Here is a 21,648-nt window from a genome sequence, read left to right on the forward strand (position 1 = left end):
TCTAATGAGAGTTTGCCAGGAAGGGAGGGAGGTATGAGTCACAGGAGGAATCGTAAAAAATATATACTAAAACTCTGGTATGAATATCCAAACAGAAATAATAAATGACAAAAAAAACCCTTGAAAAAGTCACATGACATGTGACGCAACGCGTCGGGAGGAACCTAGTGACGACATCTATGGTGCTTGTGCATGCTAGATGCGGAGTGAGGAGACACTCGTTACAAGCGTCTGATCGTTACATAAAGCGCTGATTGTTTATCAACAAATGTGAGTGCAATCACCTTCCTTTTGGAGAGCTTTATTATAAAAAGCATTGCGCAATGATATGCCTTTCCTTTGTTTTTTATGAGAACCACTAAACACTGAAATCCTGAAGGAACACTGAAAGGTGAAAGAAGGCAGTATAATTCTGAGTGAGGGAGAAAGTGCTAATAGGATCGCTGTGAATAGGCTATCCACACTCAGGTGGCTTCCTTTGAGTATTGCTTTTTCACACAGAGGATTTATATTTTATCACTACATTTATTTAGTTTATTCACTTGATTATTTTGTCACGGAGGATTACAGCACTGCAAATGTATATATGTATATATATTTACCTACTATTATTGCAATGGCTGGATTATAGCAATGGCTGGATGAGTGCTGGGTAGGCAGGCTGTGCTCCATGGAATGGCTGGATGAGTGCTGGGTAGGCAGGCTGTGCTCCATGGAATGGCTGGATGAGTGCTGGGTAGGCAGGCTGTGCTCCATGGAATGGCTGGATGAGTGCCGGGTAGGCAGGCTGTGCCCCATGGAATGGCTGGGTGAGTGCCGGGTAGGCAGGCTGTGCCCCATGGAATGGCTGGGTGAGTGCCGGGTAGGCAGGCTGTGCCCCATGGAATGGCTGGGTGAGTGCCGGGTAGGCAGGCTGTGCCCCATGGAATGGCTGGGTGAGTGCCGGGTAGGCAGGCTGTGCCCCATGGAATGGCTGGGTGAGTGCCGGGTAGGCAGGCTGTGCCCCATGGAATGGCTGGGTGAGTGCCGGGTAGGCAGGCTGTGCCCCATGGAATGGCTGGGTGAGTGCCGGGTAGGCAGGCTGTGCCCCATGGAATGGCTGGGTGAGTGCCGGGTAGGCAGGCTGTGCTCCATGGAATGGCTGGATGAGTGCCGGGTAGGCAGGCTGTGCCCCATGGAATGGCTGGGTGAGTGCCGGGTAGGCAGGCTGTGCCCCATGGAATGGCTGGATGAGTGCCGGGTAGGCAGGCTGTGCCCCATGGAATGGCTGGATGAGTGCCGGGTAGGCAGGCTGTGCCCCATGGAATGGCTGGATGAGTGCCGGGTAGGCAGGCTGTGCCCCATGGAATGGCTGGATGAGTGCCGGGTAGGCAGGCTGTGCTCCATGGAATGGCTGGATGAGTGCCGGGTAGGCAGGCTGTGCTCCATGGAATGGCTGGATGAGTGCCGGGTAGGCAGGCTGTGCTCCATGGAATGGCTGGATGAGTGCTGGGTAGGCAGGCTGTGCTCCATGGAATGGCTGGATGAGTGCTGGGTAGGCAGGCTGTGCTCCATGGAATGGCTGGATGAGTGCTGGGTAGGCAGGCTGTGCTCCATGGAATGGTTGGATGTGTGCTGGGTAGGCAGGCTGTGCTCCATGGAATGGCTGGATGAGTGCTGGGTAGGCAGGCTGTACTCCATGGAATGGCTGGATGAGTGCTGGGTAGGCAGGCTGTGCTCCATGGAATGGCTGGATGAGTGCTGGGTAGGCAGACTGTGCTCCATGGAATGGCTGGATGAGTGCTGGGTAGGCAGGCTGTGCTCCATGGAATGGTTGGATGTGTGCTGGGTAGGCAGGCTGTGCTCCATGGAATGGCTGGATGAGTGCTGGGGAGGGAGGCTGTGCTCCATGGAATGGCTGGATGAGTGCTGGGTAGGCAGGCTGTGCTCCATGGATGTATCTCCAGGCTGAATTTTAAGTCTGGCTGGAATGCAGCATTAAAAAGTAATTGATCGGGCACAGGAAGCTGTAAGGAGATTAATCTCGCTAACAGCGGCTGTCACCAGCGAGGTGAGCAGCAGTAATCCCCGTGTCGTTTTTCTGCTGATGAGACCGCTTTGGCATTACTAATTGTGTGCTCTAACCTGCCGAGACCTTCTGTGCGTGTCAGTGTAATGAGCAGGCTGGACACAAGTGGCCTACTTACCCCGCTAAATAACACTTGCAGGAAATTGTTCAGCAAGCAATTTGCAGCCAGAAAACTCCCCATATCATTAGGCACAAGTCTTACCCTTCACATTTTAAAGTATATAAAAATTCGGAAGGAGACGTGACCAGGCTTATAGAAGTGCACTTTCCTTTAAAGTGCATTTGTCATTTTTGCCCCTTCACCCAAAACAACCCACCCTCCCCCTCCACAGATGCATACTTACCTCTCTCTGACAGCTGCGGTCCCGGCTTAAAGAAGACCTCTCCCCCTTTTTACTAAATTTCACATCAGCATACATCAATGTTGAGGGGAGGACACAGACAATAGAACCACCTCCATCGGTTAATGAGGAGGCTTACCGGAGTGAGAAGACTCAAATGGGCGTATGCTCAGTGAGTCAACAAGGCTTATGGGACTACCACCAAAATATGGGACCTCCACGTCTGAGTTCCAGATCAAGTTGTAAGGCAATCCAATTGGTCAAGAGATGTCACCAAGAAGCGGTCTTCAGAAGCAGCCAACTTGTCAGACCAAATACTCCATCTTTGACATTCTGAAGCTTCCCTGCAACCACTTTGCATATTATTTTATATATACTGTGATTCTGTACTTGCCAAATATGTTGCAGAAATCACCCTCCACAGAGTCTGGGTGCGGCCATTTTAACTGTGGGCAGCTGAAGCTGCTGCCTGTTCACTTCCTGGATTTACACAGACACACAGAGGCACACCTCCAGCTCTCATTGGCCCTCATGTGACTCATCCCCCCCTCCCTTCCTGCCAAACTCTCACGAGAGTGAGAGAGCGCGCTGTGCATGATGTCATAAGCCTAGGCTACACAGACAATAGAACCACCACCGGTTAGTGAGTAGGCTTACTGGAGTGAGAGGACTCAAATGGGGATATGCTCAATGAGTGAACAAGGCTTATGGTGCAACCAGCAAAATATGGGATCTTCATGTCCGAGTTCCAGATCAAGTTGTAAGGCAATCCAATTGGTCAAGAGATGTCACCAAGAAGTGGTCTTCAGAAGCAGCCAACTGGGTGCCCCAGATTATGTCTCTTTAGACGAAACGCGTCAGACCGAGCCCTACTGATGCCATTGCATTACCCACAAACTTCAATTTTAGGCGCTTGATACACTTTCTAAATGTCAGTGTTTCCAATTTTCTTTTAATAAATTTTACGTTTATACGGATTCACACTATGTGGAGTATTTACTTTTTTGGGCACGCTATTTTGAACACTTGAGAGGATTTGGTATATCTAGTTGGCTGCTTCTGAAGACGGCTTCTTGGTGACATCTCTTGACTAACTGGATTGTCTTACAACTTGATCTGGAACTCAGAGGTGGAGGTCCCATAAGCCTTGTTGACTCACTGAGCATATGCCCATTTAAGTCCTCTCATTCCGGTAAGCCTCCTCACTAACCGTTGGTGGTTCTATTGTCTGTGTCCTCACCTCAACATTAATGTCACATGGAATCCCACTTCTATCTACACAATTTGTTTTCACCTTTTATTTAATCACTTCAGCCCCGGGAGAATTTACCCCCTTCCTGACCAGAGCACTTTTTGCGATTTGGCACTGCGTCGCTTTAACTGACAACTGCGCAGTCGTGCGATGTTGCACCCAAACAAAATTGACATCCTTTTTTCCCCACAAATAGAGCTTTCTTTTGGTGGTATTTGATCGCCTCTGCGGTTTTTATTTTTTGCGATATAAACAAAAAAATAGCGTCAATTTTGAAAAAAAAAAACAAAAAACAATATTTTGTACTTTTTGCTATAATAAATACCCCCTTTTTTTTTTTTAAAAAAAGCAAATTTTCTTCTCAGTTTAGGGTTATAGTGTCTAGAAAATAGGGGATAGTTTTATGGCATTTTTATTTTATTTTTTTACTAGTAATGACGGCGATCTGCGATTTTTATCGTGACTGCGACATTATGGTGGACACATCGGACAATTTTGACACATTTTTGGGACCATTGGCATTAATACAGCGATCAGCGCTATAAAAATGCACTGATTACTGTAAAAATATCACTGGCAGTGAAGAGGTTAACACTAGGGGGCGATCGAGGGGTTAACTGTGTTTCCTGGGAGGTGATTCCAACTGAAGGGGGGAGGGGACTGACTAGAGGAAGTGACAGATTGTGGTTCCTAGCCAATAGGAACACACAATCTGTTACTCCTGTCAGAACAGAACAGGGAAGTGTGTGTCTAGAGAATCCGAATCATTGCACTTTGTCTAAAAAAGTACACAGAAATGAACAACAAAGGCATTTCTGGGTACACTTTGGATGGATGGATGTTTGGATGGGGAGCTACACTGGGATATTTTGGATGGGGAGCTACACTGGGATGTGTTGGATGGGGAGCTACACTGGAATATTTTGGATGGGGAGCTACACTGGGATGTGTTGGATGGGGAGCTACACTGGGATGTGTTGGATGGGGAGCTACACTGGGATGTGTTGGATGGGGAGCTACACTGGGATGTGTTGGATGGGGAGCTACACTGGGATGTGTTGGATGGGGAGCTACACTGGGATGTGTTGGATGGGGAGCTACACTGGAATATTTTGGATGGGGAGCTACACTGGGATGTGTTGGATGGGGAGCTACACTGGGATGTGTTGGATGGGGAGCTACACTGGGATGTGTTGGATGGGGAGCTACACTGGGATGTGTTGGATGGGGAGCTACACTGGGATGTGTTGGATGGGGAGCTACACTGGGATGTGTTGGATGGGGAGCTACACTGGGATGTGTTGGATGGGGAGCTACACTGGGATGTGTTGGATGGGGAGCTACACTGGGATGTGTTGGATGGGGAGCTACACTGGGATGTGTTGGATGGGGAGCTACACTGGGATGTGTTGGATGGGGAGCTACACTGGGATGTGTTGGATGGGGAGCTACACTGGGATGTGTTGGATGGGGAGCTACACTGGGATGTGTTGGATGGGGAGCTACACTGGGATGTGTTGGATGGGGAGCTACACTGGGATGTGTTGGATGGGGAGCTACACTGGGATGTGTTGGATGGGGAGCTACACTGGGATGTGTTGGATGGGGAGCTACACTGGAATATTTTGGATGGGGAGCTACACTGGAATATTTTGGATGGGGAGCTACACTGGAATATTTTGGATGGGGAGCTACACTGGAATATTTTGGATGGGGAGCTACACTGGGATATGTTGGAAAGTGAATAAAAAAATAGCAGTCCAACTACACTGGGATGTGTTGGATGGGGAGCTACACTGGGATGTGTTGGATGGGGAGCTACACTGGAATTGTTTGGATGGGGAGCTACACTGGAATTGTTTGGATGGGGAGCTACACTGGAATTGTTTGGATGGGGAGCTACACTGGAATTGTTTGGATGGGGAGCTACACTGGGATTGTCTGGATGGGGAGCTACACTGGGATTGTCTGGATGGGGAGCTACACTGGGATTGTTTGGATGGGGAGCTACACTGGGATTGTTTGGATGGGGAGCTTCATTTGGATATTTTGGATGGGGAGCTACACTGGGATTGTTTGGATGGGGAGCTACACTGGGATATTTTGGATAGAGAGCTACACTGGGATTGTTTGGATGGGGAGCTACACTGGGGTATTTTGGATAGAGAGCTACACTGAGATATGTTGGAAAGTGAATAATAAAAAAAAATAGCAGTCCGACTAATAGGGACCATCCATTCTAAAAAAAAAAAAATAATAAAAAAAAGACTATATTTCTGGTTTCATATCCTCTCCCTTTAATATCCAGAGGAAAAGGGTCTGGAAACTAATCCCTAAGAAGGAAAACATTTTTTTTTTAAAGTTTTTATAAGATGTCTTAAAAGTCTAAATCATTACTCTTTGTTCAAAAAAGTAAACAGAAATGTACAACCCAATGCATTCCTAGGGACACTTTGGATGGGGAGCTACACTGGGATGCGTTGGATGGGGAGCTACACTGGGATGCGTTGGATGGGGAGCTACACTGGGATGCGTTGGATGGGGAGCTACACTGGGATGCGTTGGATGGGGAGCTACACTGGGATGCGTTGGATGGGGAGCTACACTGGGATGTGTTGGATGGGGAGCTACACTGGGATGTGTTCGATAGGCAGCTACACTGGGATGTGTTGGATGGGCAGCTACACTGGGATGTGTTGGATGGGCAGCTACACTGGGATATTTTGGATAGAGGGCTATACTGGGATGTGTTGGATAGGGAGCTACACTGGGATGTGTTGGATGGGAAACTACACTGGGATGTGTTGGATGGGAAACTACACTGGGATGTGTTGGATGGGGAACTACACTGGGATGTGTTGGATGGGGAACTACACTGGGATGTGTTGGATGGGGAGTTACACTGGGATATTTTGGATAGAGGGCTACACTGGGATGTGTTGGATAGGGAGCTACACTGGGATGTGTTGGATGGGGAACTACACTGGGATGTGTTGGATGGGCAGCTACACTGGGATGTGTTGGATGGGCAGCTACACTGGGATGTGTTGGATGGGCAGCTACACTGGGATGTGTTGGATGGGCAGCTACACTGGGATGTGTTGGATGGGGAACTACACTGGGATGTGTTGGATGGGGAACTACACTGGGATGTGTTGGATGGGCAGCTACACTGGGATGTGTTGGATGGGCAGCTACACTGGGATATTTTGGATAGAGGGCTATACTGGGATGTGTTGGATAGGGAGCTACACTGGGATGTGTTGGATGGGAAACTACACTGGGATGTATTGGATGGGAAACTACACTGGGATGTGTTGGATGGGGAACTACACTGGGATGTGTTGGATGGGGAACTACACTGGGATGTGTTGGATGGGCAGCTACACTGGGATGTGTTGGATGGGCAGCTACACTGGGATGTGTTGGATGGGGAACTACACTGGGATGTGTTGGATGGGGAACTACACTGGGATGTGTTGGATGGGCAGCTACACTGGGATGTGTTGGATGGGCAGCTACACTGGGATATTTTGGATAGAGGGCTATACTGGGATGTGTTGGATAGGGAGCTACACTGGGATGTGTTGGATGGGGAACTACACTGGGATGTGTTGGATGGGGAACTACACTGGGATGTGTTGGATGGGGAGTTACACTGGGATATTTTGGATAGAGGGCTACACTGGGATGTGTTGGATAGGGAGCTACACTGGGATGTGTTGGATGGGGAACTACACTGGGATGTGTTGGATGGGGAACTACACTGGGATGTGTTGGATGGGGAACTACACTGGGATGTGTTGGATGGGGAACTACACTGGGATGTGTTGGATGGGGAACTACACTGGGATGTGTTGGATGGGGAACTACACTGGGATGTGTTGGATGGGGAACTACACTGGGATGTGTTGGATGGGGAACTACACTGGGATGTGTTGGATGGGGAACTACACTGGGATGTGTTGGATGGGGAACTACACTGGGATGTGTTGGATGGGGAACTACACTGGGATGTGTTGGATGGGGAACTACACTGGGATGTGTTGGATGGGGAGCTTCACTTGGATATTTTGGCCAAGCTACACTGGAGTATTTTGGATTGGGAATTACACCGGGATATTTTGGACTGGGAAGTAAACTGGGATATTTTGGATGGGGCGCTACACTAGGATATTTTGGATGGGGAGTGTACAGTTACCACTGCTAACTCTGCAGCTGCTCCAGCTTTTTTAAGCCAACTATAGTTGGGATGCATAACAGACACCTTCTCTCCGTAATAATGAAAAGGATTTTCTCAGAAGCTAGGGACTGGTTGGACAGTTTTCAGTGGTGTCTATGCAGACTGCCCGTGGGCCGCAATAGCAGGTTGTCACAAAAGCTTGGACAGGTAAGTATAACATTTTGGATGGGGAAGTTACTTGCAGCTTGACTATATAAAAGTACAGTTGTCCTATTAATTTTACTAGAGAAGAGGAATTTAACAGGACAACAAGAGAAAAGATGAAAAGAGCTGGTTAATTATTGATGTGCAAAGATTATTTGTGTAGGAGAGAATGGAAATAACTAGGACAAGGCCGTGGCTGATGTCTGTACCAATATAGCTGAAGGAAATAGTCCATTATGTGATTTCCTTCAGTTGTGTTGCATTAAAGCTCAATACTCAGCATCTGCTCACATGATGCCATGACCAAGGACAGGTGAGAGATTCTCATTCTTGTAGCTCCACAATAGCCAGAGGGCTTCAGCTTTCCAAAACAATGCCCCAAATGATATCTTGGTAATGTTCTCAGAGTGTTCTCTCAGCCCTGTCGTTCGTCAGCTTGCCAACTACCTCGTCCAGCCGCCTGTGATGCAGCTCTCCTGCCCTAACCTTTCCCTGTTATCAGGATACTGTCCAGCCTGATGATTCAGTACTGTGCTTCCTTTCTCTATTAATTCATCACCAATTCTATTTTGGCAAACCAGATGTCCTTGCCCTTGGAATGTCAAACAGTAAGGAGTTCATGTTTGAAGGAGAATGGAAATCACGATCTGTTCTCTGTTATGCACACCATGACCCATCCCATTTTATAAATTTAAATCTGGCTGCGGTGCATAGCAACCTTGTGAAGTTTGCTCTGCTAAGTAGAGCAGAGTGATCTCTGTGAATGGAGGGGAGCGGATCATGTGATGCAGTGCAGCCATTCCACTCCTTTTTAAATGAGCCTTTTAAATCTAAATACCTCCCAGGTCCCTCCTAAAGACCATACATTGCTATATTCACTCTCCTAAACAAATTGGAGATACAGCACATGCCTCCTACCCACTGTGTCCCCCTGGTCTCAGCTCACCCCTCCTACCTACCATTAGCTCATAATGCATCCCTACTACCCACCTTTCTCTCAACTCACAGTGTATACCTTCCAATCTTCCTGCCTCTCAGCTCACAGAGCATTCTTTTCAACCACCTGTGGTCAGTAGATGGAGGAATAGTGTCCCATCATAGGTGTCAGTGGGAGGAATAGTGTCCCATCATTTGTATCATTGGGAAGAATAGTGCCCCATCATTTGTATCATTCAGAGGAATAGTGTCCCATCATTTGTATCTTTGGGAGGAATAGTGTCCCATCATTTGTATTATGGGGAGGAATAGTGTCCCGTCATTTGTATTATGAGGAGGAATAGTGTCCCGTCATTGGTGTCAGTGGGAGGAATAGTGTCCCGTCATTGGTGTCAGTGGGAGGAATAGTGTCCCGTCATTGGTGTCAGTGGGAGGAATAGTGTCCCGTCATTGGTGTCAGTGGGAGGAATAGTGTCCCGTCATTGGTGTCAGTGGGAGGAATAGTGTCCCATCATTGGTGTCAGTGGGAGGAATAGTGTCCCATCATTGGTGTCAGTGGGAGGAATAGTGTCCCATCATTGGTGTCAGTGGGAGGAATAGTGTCCCATCATTGGTGTCAGTGGGAGGAATAGTGTCCCATTATTGGTGTCAGTGGGAGGAATAGTGTCCCATCATTGGTGTCAGTGGGAGGAATAGTGTCCCATCATTGGTGTCAGTGGGAGGAATAGTGTCCCATCATTGGTGTCAGTGGGAGGAATAGTGTCCCATCATTGGTGTCAGTGGGAGGAATAGTGTCCCATCATTGGTATCAGTGGGAGGAATAGTGCCCCATCATTTGTATCAGTTGGAGGAATAGTGTCCCATCCTTAGTATCAGTGGGAGGAATAGTGTCCTATCATTGGTGTTAGTGGGAGGAATAGTGCCCCATCATTGGTGTTAGTGGGAGGAATAGAGCCTCATCATTTTTATCAGTGGGAGAAATAATGCCTCATCATTGGTGTCAGTGGGAGGAATAGTGCCCCACCATTGGTGTCAGTGGGAGGAATAGTGCCCCACCATTGGTGTCAGTGGGAGGAATAGTGCCCCACCATTGGTGTCAGTGGGAGGAATAGTGCCCCACCATTGGTGTCAGTGGGAGGAATAGTGCCCCACCATTGGTGTCAGTGGGAGGAATAGTGCCCCACCATTGGTGTTAGTGGGAGGAATAGAGCCTCATCATTTTTATCAGTGGGAGAAATAATGCCTCATCATTGGTGTCAGTGGAAGGAATAGTGCCCCACTATTGGTGTCAGTGGGAGGAATAGTGCCCCATCATTGGTATCAGTGGGAGGAACTTTGCTTGCCTTTATCCCCAAGGCCGGATAAAGGCAAGCAAAGGGCCCCAGTTTTGGAGACCACTGTGTTAGAGAATTAAGCTATAATACTTACCTTACACCTCGTCCTGTCAGGATCCCTCACTCCTTGGGTTGTGGAAGGACCCTTACTGGACTCACAAGTAATACAAGACTACCTGTCCTGCAATGTACAAGATGACGTGCCGAAGCACTGAAGAGAAGGAGGTTTTGGGGACTGCCTGCATTGGGGGGGTGTAGCCTGCCAACGTGAGGTTTAAGTTAAGAATTACAGCCTATTCCTTTACGTGTCTCCATATAAGCTTTATATAGCTTGATTCTAAAGCTTTTAATTAAAAAAAAAAAAAAGAAAACAAACATGTCATACTTCCCTGCTCTGTGCAATAGTATTGCACAGAGCAGCCCTGATCCTCCTCCTACTTTTGGGTCCCCGCTGGTGGTCCTGGCTCCTCACCCCAGCTGAGTGCCCCCAATAGCAAGCCTCTTTCTATGGGATCACTCGAGCAGGCCCATTCACAGAGAGAGCGTGACTTCCCTGCCCCCACCCTCGCCTCATTGGCTCACTGGCTGTAATGGACAGCAACAGGAGCCAATGGCTCCAGCTGCTGTATGAGGCAATGAGGAGAGAGAGACCTGAGAGAGCCGCTGCTCTGATGCACATTGCTGGATCGAGATGTGTTCAGATAAGTATAAGAGGGGAGAGCTGCACCCAGAACATGTTTTACCTTAATGCGTAGAATCCTCGTGTTAAAAATACAGCTAATGAAAAATAATACACAACTGGAATATACGGCGATCGTATATCTGCCGGCTCACAGAACACTGACTTACGAATTATGAAAATAGGGAATAATCACATTACTGCCGTTTGTGATCTCCAGTGATTACATAAGGGCAGTGCAGTATATAAATCATTTGTGTCCACTGACATTAATGAGGAGGGAGATTACAAGAGGCTAATATTATAGTTGGTTGAGGTACTTATACTAGCTGTGTAAATATTACAACTGATGACTAGGAATACAAAACTGGATAAAATGGGGATTTGTTTAGCTGCCAGTTTAGGAAACATTGCATTATGAATTGTGAAAGCAGCAGGGAAATATTGCATTGCAAGAAAATGCTGCTGCTTTAATGCCGTGTGCTACCGCATGGACGCAAACCATTGATTTATTTAACGTGCCGTCATGTGGAAACGGCTTTCATGAAAAATTTAATTTGAAAAAAGAAATGTAAAGTTCATGGCATGCTAGGATTACTTCCAGCCCAGTGATTCAGATAAACAATTAGAACATGTATTTCCACATTCAAAGTATATTTTTAGGGCACAGAAAGAGGACAGTGAAGGAAAAAAAAACGAAAAAAAAACAAAACAAGAAAGTTCTTTAGAAATCCAGGAATGAAAGATGTAACTTTTTTAAGTTTAGGATGTAGTAGGTATAAAAAAGTACAAAATCTGCACTAACCTATATAGGAAATGAGGCGCTGCAGCTCGTAGGTAGCCTAAATACTAAAGCTCAAAACATGAGAATAAAAAGTAAAAAAAGCGCGTATCCACTCATATTTGAAAAAATTAAGTGAAAAAAAAAAATTTATAATAAATATCTATATATATATATCTATCTCTCTATATTATTTATATATATATATATATATATATATATAGATATATATAGATGGATAGAGATATATATAATAAAAATATATATATATATATATATATATATATATATATATATATATATATATATATATATATATATATATATATATATATATATATATTATAAAAATATGACCAAGTGAGTGTCACAACACAATATCTCAAATAAAATACTCATAAAAAAAAAATATCAATGTGAAAAAAAAAACACAGTGGACTAATCAAAGATGACTAATGTTCAAAAAAACAAATAAAGTCCATATAAGTGAAGTGGTCACGATATGCAACCCAGTATATCTTCCAATACTCTGATGCCAGGAAATAATATCAGTGCCGCTTACCAGATTCGTAGGATCTCAAATTTATAGGGATCAGAGATGCCTGTGCATAAGCCTGCCGGCAGGAATGTGATCCTCCTGTGATTCTATTCAGGGGTAATACTCCTTCGGTTGCAGCAAGGTATTCAATTTTGGACAAAAGACTTTCAGACAGGAATCATCCTATATCTTTCAGATAGTCCTGGATGGTCTTGTTCAATAGAGGACAGAAGAAGAGGACTTCATAGTGTTATATGTCCAAAAAAAAGGTTTATTTTAAAAAGTAGCAAACGCTTACATCCAAGAACACGGTGAGAAAATATCATTAAAACAGCTGCGGCTCAAGCCAGCCAACTGTTTGGTGTGATGACGTCAAGGGCTAGTGCTCCACCCGACGCGTTTCCCAATACAAGGCATCGACCGGGAATGGAGGAGGCCTCTCTATAATTTGAGATCCTACGAATCTGGTAAGCGGCACTGATATAATTTCCTGGCTTGAGAGTATTGGAAGATATACTGGGTCGCATATTGTGACCACTTCACTTACATGGACTTTATTTGTTTTTTTGAACATTAGTCATCGTTGATTAGTTCACTAATTGTTTTTTTTTTCACATTTCTTTTTTATAATATATATATATTTTTTTTTTCACTTATATAATTTTTTAAAATAAGAGTGGATGCACGCTTTTTTTTCCTAGGATATAGCAGGGAAAAGATAAAACCTGTGTTGTTTGCTGTGTCCCCTTAGAGAGTTTTCCCTTCACTTTCTGTCCCAAAAACCCAACAGGAAGTAAGAGAAAACATCTCTGTGCCAATGGATTCCACCAGCGCCCCCCCTACATATACTTACCAGAGCTGGATGTTGATCCAGCAATGTGCAGGAGAGCAGCGTCTCTCCCCGCTTTCTCCCTCCTCACTGGGCAGATTGCTAGCAGCAGGAGCCATTGGCTCCCGCTGCTTTCAATCAAATTCTATGACGAGGGAGTGGGGACAAGCCAGGCTGTGTCTACAGACACAGGCAGTGCAGCTTGGGATAGAACATTCTATGGGGGTACTCGTTGAAGAGGAGGAGCCAGGAAGATCAGGACTGCTCTGCACAAAACCATTACACAGAGCAGGTAAGTATGACATGTTTATTATTATTTAAAAAAAAATTTAAAGCTACAATCACTTTTACTTTTGCTTTAAAGCGGGGGTCCACCTATCTATCGTTTTTTTTTTTTTTTAGTTCATTCACAAACTTTTCTTCTCAGCATTACATATTCACATATTGTGTGTAATATGTCCGCCTGTGTCAGATTTTGTCGGAAAGAATAACTTATATTATTCACTGCAGGCGGTTTCCATCTTCATTGTGGGCATTTGAAGCCCACAAGCATTTATTTCCTGGATGTGGTGAATGCTGTGCTCCCAGCATTCACTGCTCGTTCCCGCACATGCTCAGTGGCATCCTGGGAAGCCTGAGACTAGCTCCCAGGAGTCTGGGAGAGGCTAGAAACACACCTACTCCCACGGGAGGAGAACCAGGAAGTGCAAAGAAGAATAGAAAAATAAAAGGTAATTACGGCGATTTAAATTTTTTTTAAATGGCATGTCAGCATCTAGGCAAGGAAGAGAATACATACGGATATTGTTCAAAATTTGGGTGGAACTCCGCTTTAACACAATGCATGCCATGCAAGGGAGTGATCCTGGCCTTTGATCAAAAGAAAGCCTGCTGGCCCCAGCAGACTTCCTCCATCCATGTGACCAGTGTAGCGCTGCCCCCTTTTTAATCTGCTGTCGCATGCTCACCTCCTCTCATACAATGCAGGATTAATAGCCCAACACTGTATGTGATGAGGCAGAGGGATCGTCCATAGTCTTCGAGAATAAGATAACACTGGAGCCTGCCAGATCGAACAATAGGGCACGAAAATACACCTTACCCTTGCATCCCTAGACTAAATGAGCATTTAAAGAGTTTGTTAACCCCCCCAAAAAATGGATCCTGCTCTTTTAAAGCATGTTATATGACACAGTGCTTGCCCTGTGTCATTTGGCCCTCTGTAACACCTAAAAAACCTGGCTGATTCTGCCAGTTTCTCCCCACCCCTCTGTAAACTGACCACGGTGTATCATGGCTGCTGAGACAAAACACCGTGGTCAGTTTACGTGCTTCTGTCATCAGCAGCCTGCTATCTTCTCTGCTCCTGTGTCCTCCTCCCCCCTCCCCTCCCACTGCTCTCATAACACTAACCTGTGCATGCACAGGCCTTGCTGCCCTCCAAGGGTCAGGGCATACCCAATGGAACGCTGTAAAAGAATGAAGAGAGGGCGCACCAACCTTGTGCATTACCCAAGTAATATTTATTAAAATCAAAAGGAAGGAAACATACTCACAAACAAGTGGATTGTAAAAGCATATCAGAGTCCACAATAGACAAAAAGCAACCAGGTCCCCAGGACTGTGTCCAACATGTCGGTGGACCTTCTAGATGGCCGACGCGTTTCGAGGGGGGAATCCCTCTTCCTGAGAGCCCAGGGGGATCCCCCTCGAAACGTGTCAGTCATCTGGAAGGTCCTCCGGCGTGTTGGACACAGTCCTGGTGACTTGGTTGCTTTTTGGTCCATTGTGGACTCTGACATGCTTTTATAATCAACTTGTTTGTATGTATGTTTCCTTCCTTTAGATTTTAACCCTTACGCACATATGCGGCCTCGGCTTTAAGGGGTTATACCGGGATGATGCCTGCAGCTGCAGGCATCACCCCGGTACCGTTTTTTAGAGCGGGCGGTCAGCTTTTTAGGGATAACAACTGATGCGGCTAAAAGCCACCCGGCTGTTATCTCAAAGGGGCAGGAGGGGATGTTCCCGCCGCCTTCCCGGGCCTCCCGTCCCACCGAGAGACCCGATTCATCATCCGGCACTTCAGCCGGCTAGAATGAGACTGGAAGGAAGCCGGATACGGCTTCAATCGACTCTCCTATGTGTAAACACGGAAGGGACGTCATAACGTAATTTCCGGTTTACTCAGCTGCCAATGGCAGCGATTTAAAAAAAAAAAATGACAGTATTCAGAATCGCTGTTTTTGGTATGTGAATACTTTGCAGTGCAAAGGAGGGAGTCTTTTAGACCCCCGATCCCTCCATAAAGAGTACCTGTCACCACCTATTACTGTCACAAGGGATGTTTACATTCCTTGTGACAGCAATAAAAGTGATCTTTTTTAAACAATTTTTAAACAATGTAAAAAATTTTTTTTAAAATGTTAAAAATAAGCTCGTGCAGCAAAGAAAACGCACGCGTATGTAAACAGTATTCAAATCACACATGTGAGGTATCGCCGTGATCAGCAGAGCGAGAGCAATAATTCTAGCACTAGACCTCCCCTGCAACTTTAACCTGGTAACCATTCCATTTTTTTAAAGCGTCGCCTATGGAGATTTTTTAGGTACCGTATTTTGTCGCCATTCCATGAGTGTGTGCAATGTCAAACCATGGCATGTTTGGTATCTATTTACTCGGCGTAACATCATCTTTCACATTATACAAAAAAAATTGGGCTAACTTTATGGTTTAGTTTTTTTTTAATTCATGAAAGTGTATTTTTTCCCCAAACAATTGTGTTTGAAAGATTGCTTGGGAGTTCTAAGTAATTTTCTAGTAAAAAATACAGATTTTAACTTGTAAGCAACTAAGGATGAGCTCAGACGAGTTCGCAAACAGCATGTGCAGAACCCACCAGGAAGTCGGCACTGGGAAGCACTAATCACAAGCTGTGAGACATTTCCCAATCTCTGCAGCCACACATCGGGACAATATCTCACTGCTTGTGATTAGCGCTCCGCAGTGCCGACTTCCTGGTGGGTTCTGCACATGCTGTTTGCGAACACGTCTGAGCGCATCCTTAGTTGCTTACAAGTTAAAATCTGTATTTTTTGCTAGAAAATTACTTAGAACCCCCAAACATTATACATACACATATATATATATAATTTTTTTTTCTTTAGCAGAGACCCTAGAGAGTATAATAAAAATAAAATGATTGAATGCGCCTGAGCTCCTTATAAGCAACAAATGTTGGAAATAGGCTTAGGCATGAAAGGGTTAATAAATATTACTTGGGTAATGTGCAAGGTTGGTGCGCCCTCTCTTCATTCTTTCACAGCGCCCCTGTCAGTGTTGTCTGCGTTGATGGAAGAGTCGTGTGAATTTCTTTCCTGCAACCCGTGGCTGCAGGAAAGAAATCCGTACCATCGATGGCCGGCCTAAGGGGGCGCCCTATTTTTGCTGAGAACAGCCTCACCAGGGCGAATGTGCTTCATATGAACTTGAATGCCTTTCTTCTCATGAACTACTAATAAGCTGAATCCACGCTTCTGATATACAAGTCTCAGGTCCCCTCTGACAGAGAACAGGTGAAGCAGGAATCTCCCGGTAGCAGTAGACGGTGGTGATCTCCGTCCCGTGCCATATGGCTCTGCACCGCAGTGACTGAAAGGTGAATGGCAAAGATATAACAGTCTGTATCAGATCCCCTCCATCTAACAAACATGCGGCATGAAATATACATAACACAGCCTGTTGTGCAGGAAACAGCTTGACGGCGTTTGAAGCCGGCGTGAGCTGCGAGACCGCGGCAGGATCTTACCTGGGGCATAGCCGGGGCTACTGGCAGCGTACATGTTGGGATTAAAGGCTTGCGCTGGCGTGGGATATCCAGCGGGGTAACCTGAAGATGAAAAAGAAGAAATAATGAGTACACAGAACTCCAATGCAGCAAATAAAGAAGAGCTCTGATAGTATCTGCTATATAAAGTGAGCACATTAGCGGGGGTGCAGGCAGGAAATTGTACAGGAGGGGGTGTTTTCCATACAAAGAATGAAGGGAAGTGGAGAGAAACTGACAGCACTATAAGGAAGATGAGATAAATGTACAGTGCCTTGCAAAAGTATTCACCCCCCTTGGCTTTTTACCTATTTTGTTACATTACAGCCTTTAGTTCAAGGTGATTTTATCTGAATTATATGTGATGGATCAGAACACAATAGTCTAAGTCGGTGAAGTAAAATTAGAAAAATTATATACATAAAACTATTTTTAAGAAATAAAAAACTGATAATTGGCATGTGCGTATGTATTCACCCCTTTTGTTATGAAGCCCATAAAAAGCTCTGGTGCAACCAATTACCTTCAGAAGTCCCATAATTAGTGAAATGATGTCCACCTGTGTGTAATTTAAGTGTCACATGATCTGTCATTACATATACACACCTTTGTGAAAGGCCCCAGAGGCTGCAACACCTAAGCAAGAGGCACCACTAACCAAACACTGCCATGAAGACCAAGGAACTCTCCAAACAAGTAAGGGACAATGTTGTTGAGAAGTACAAGTCAGGGTTAGGTTATAAAAAAATATCCAAATCTTTGATGATCCCTAGGAACACCATCAAATCTATCATAACCAAATGGAAAGAACCTGGCACAACAGCAAACCTGCCAAGAGACGGCCGCACACCAAAACTCACGGACCGGGCAAGGAGGGCATTAATCAGAGAGGAGCACAGAGACCTAAGGTAACCCTGGAGGAGCTGCAGAGTTCCACAGCAGAGACTGGAGTATCTGTACATAGGATGACAATAAGCCGTACGCTCCATACAGTTAGGCTTTATGGCAGAGTGGTCAGAAGAAAGCCATTACTTTCAGCAAAAAAAAAAAATGGCACGTTTTGAGTTTGTGAAAAGCCATGTGGGAGACTCCCAAAATGTATGGAGGAAAGTGCTCTGGTCTGATGAGACTAAAATTGAACTTTCTGGCCATCAAAGAAAACGCTATGTCTGCACAAACCCAACACATCACATCACCCAAAAAACACCATCCCCACTGTGAAACATGGTGGTGGAAGCATCATGCTGTGGGGATGTTTTTCAGCAGTCAGGACTGGGAAACTGGTCAGAGTTGAGGGAAAGATGGATGGTGCTAAATACAGGGATATTCTTGAGCAAAACCTGTACCACTCTGTGTGTGATTTGAGGACAGGACGGAGGTTCACCTTCCAGCAGGACAATGACCCCAAACACACTGCTAAAGCAACACTTGAGTGGTTTAAGGGGAAACATGTAAATGTGTTGGAATGGCCTAGTCCAAGCCCAGACCTCAATCCAATAGAAAATCTGTGGTCAGACTTAAAGATTGCTGTTCACAAGCACAAACCATCCAACTTGAAGGAGCTGGAGCAGTTTTGCAAAGAGGAATGGACAAAAATCCCAGTGGTAAGATGTGACAAGATCATAGAGACTTATCCAAAGCGACTTGGAGCTGTGATAGCTGCAAAAGGTGGCTCTAGAAAGTATTGACTTTAGGGGGGTGAATAGTTATGCACATTGACTTTTTCTGTTATTTTGTCCTATTTGTTGTTTGCTTAACAATAAAAAATAAAAAAAAATCTTCAAAGTTGTGGGCATGTTCTGTAAATTAAATGATGCAGATCCTCAAACAATCCATGGTAATTCCAGGTTGTGAGGCAACAAAACACGAAAAATGCCAAGGGGGTGAATACTTTTGCAAGGCATTGTATGAGCACATCTCTGACACGGGAACAATAATGTTTTGTTTTTTTTAGAAAAGCGCCACCTTTTATCATTAGGAAGCCATCTTTTAACACCAGTAGCCACTTTGCCTAGGATAAGATGCTGTCATTAGTCTGCTGCAGGCAGGAGGAAGCATACCCTCAGTCTCCCCCCCCCCCCCGAAACATTGTAACTTTGTAGCAAGTCGCAAGGTGCAAAGGCTGCAGCAGGGGCTGTTCTGTGTGAGACATTTGTCAACACAGTCAGCAACCGCACAGTGACCAGGATTTACATGACTGTCTTCTCTGAGCTGGCACCTCAGTCCAGGACACAGATGGTGACCCTGGATATTTGATGCTTGGTCCATTTTTAAAAGCAGATTTGGCTGTCAAACATCAATGACATAAACTAGGAAATGTGTGCTAGTTCATGAATAGGATCATTTTGGGAAATTCTTAGTGTATGCAAACCCAACACTTTATATTCCTGATATGTGTCCTGCTGTACCGTGTACTTGTATGTAAAAGTCTCATGTTCTCATAGTATTGCTTCCTTTGTGTGAAATCTCTGGTGTTCCTGCCAGCCCCTCTGCTTTCCTATTACAAACTGACCACGCTAAGCAGAAGAACACACTGTGGTCAGTTCTCTAGCTGTGCTGGGGAATCAGTGTGCTCTCCTCCAATTATCAAACTTGTCCTGACACGCCCCCACTGCACAGCCTATCACTGGAAAGCTCAGTGTACTGCTGTTTTTCCTCCCCCACCTCTCTGTGCAGCTAAGAACAGAGGGAATATCATCACTTCTAAACTCAATACAAGGTGAGGGTTCACATATACTTTAAAAGAGAAGTATGTTTTTTTTTTTTTTTGTAGATTTATACTTACCTAGGTGGATGCTGTCCCCTGGCGCCTCTACACTGAGAACCGATCGATCGAACATAGCTGATGGCTCGGTTCTTACAGCTCCCCCAGCAGAGAGCTGCTGCCTGTCAGTCAGCAGCTCTCCGCTCTGCCCCCCCGCGTGCTAACTGGAGCTGTGGAGGGGGCGGGTAGCGGCTGTCTCAGTCTCAAAGCGGCTCAGTGAGGTCCTGAAACGGGTGTCAATCCAGGCACCTGGCGGATCCAGACATTTATTGTCGGGATGACGCAGTACCTGGACCGATTCCTGTGACGTCAGCAGAGGGCGGAATTCAGACCGCTCTCTGCTGGAAATGGGTCACAGGAGTGCAAAACGAATTGCCCTCCTGTGACCCCTCAGGAGAACCCAGCCAAACGAGCTCAGGCTGGACTTCTCCTTTAAAGCAGAACTCTAGGAAAGGCTTTTATTACATTTCTATATTGGGCAAGGCTTGGACCAATGTAAGAATGTATACTCCACACCTGTGGGACCGCTGTGGAAGTCGCCATTACTATAGTCATTGCCACAGTCTTCTGGGTGCCAACTGCCCGCCCTGCTGCACAGTAACACAGGAGGTCACTCACTCAGTCACCATTTACAGCACGCCTTGTATATTTCTCAATTAATGGTTGCACCGGTACTAGTATTGGTATCGGTGCCGATACCGACTATTTTCACAAGTATCGGTACTCGTGCAAATGCACCGATACTTGAAACTGATACTTTCAGGCTCGGTTCTTCGAGCTGTCAGTGGATCTCCCCCCCAGTGTTAAAGAAGTCCGGTAATTGGAGCTGTCAAAAAAAAGCAGTCGGCAATGTTTATTAACAACATTGCTCAGCCCTGAAACACTAAAATAAAAAGAAACCTTGTTTCTTTTTGTATCTTTCTGTTTCTTCATCTGCAGATCAAAGGGATGAACAAATGTTCCTCTGTTTAACCCCTCAATTTACTCTAATCAGCCTTAATTAACTCCCTATTCTCCTCCTTTTTATGATTAATTTCCTGCTTTTTTTTTTTTTTTTTTTTGTTCACGTCCATTTTATAGACGATAAACAATTAAAACTTTTTTTTTTGTTTGCTTTGTTAGTGAATATTTTTACACATATATATTAACATTTACACATTTCACATTGAAAAAGCGCAAAATTAAAAACAAAAATCTATTTATTTCATTTGTAAATAACTTTTCAATGCTCTGTACCATTGCTGACAGCTGAAGTGAAAACAAAACAGTTGCGGTCGGTATCAGTAATTGGTATCGGCGAGTACTAAAAAAAAATGTATCGGTACTCGTAAAAAAAAAAAAAAAAAAAAGGGTATCGGTGCATCTCTACAATGAATGCAAAGTGTTCTCTGATTGGATGGGGTGAGGACTGTGACGTCAGCGCCCCACCTATACACCTTGTCCAATCAGAGATGTCTAAAACCTAGTACACGCGGGCCGAATGTTGGCCGAATCAATAGAGAAACCAACCGTCATGCGGCCCTGTGCGTATGGCAGCCGATTTGGCCGGCTTCTGTCAAAGGCTCATGACCGGCTCCCTATCAGCCGGAATGTTCTGGCATGGGGGGCCATTCCCCCTTTCAGAACACAATAGATCAGCAGGGGTGATCGCTGTACTAACATCAGATTGTTAGTACGGCAGCTCCGAACGGAGCGGTCTTTTTTTTTTCAACCCGCTGGGTTGAACAAAGAAGGAAAAAAAAAAAAAACTAGTGGTGTGTATGAAACTTTACATTCATTGGCAAACATACAAGGTGTTCTGTGAATGGTGCCCATACTGTTTTGAAATTTGATAGGCACTAATGTTTTCAGTACATGTTTGCATTCTTTCGAGTCCTGATTGGAATTAGCCTGCCTATGTTACGCCCCTTGT

General features: G+C 45.3%; 1 protein-coding gene across 2 annotated transcripts in view; it reads right to left on the minus strand.

Moving 5' to 3' along the window:
- Positions 1 to 21,648, minus strand: part of FAM168A (family with sequence similarity 168 member A) — a 220,393-nt gene that overhangs the window by 42,683 nt on the left and 156,062 nt on the right. For both annotated transcript variants that reach the window (XM_073612769.1, XM_073612768.1), the window contains exon 4: positions 16,955 to 17,035. In XM_073612769.1, coding sequence (XP_073468870.1) covers positions 16,955 to 17,035 — 81 coding nt within the window. The remainder of the gene's footprint in view (positions 1 to 16,954; positions 17,036 to 21,648) is intronic.

The sequence above is a fragment of the Aquarana catesbeiana genome, linkage group LG02 (genome assembly GCF_042186555.1).
Source record: "Aquarana catesbeiana isolate 2022-GZ linkage group LG02, ASM4218655v1, whole genome shotgun sequence".
Classification (NCBI taxonomy): domain Eukaryota; kingdom Metazoa; phylum Chordata; class Amphibia; order Anura; family Ranidae; genus Aquarana; species Aquarana catesbeiana.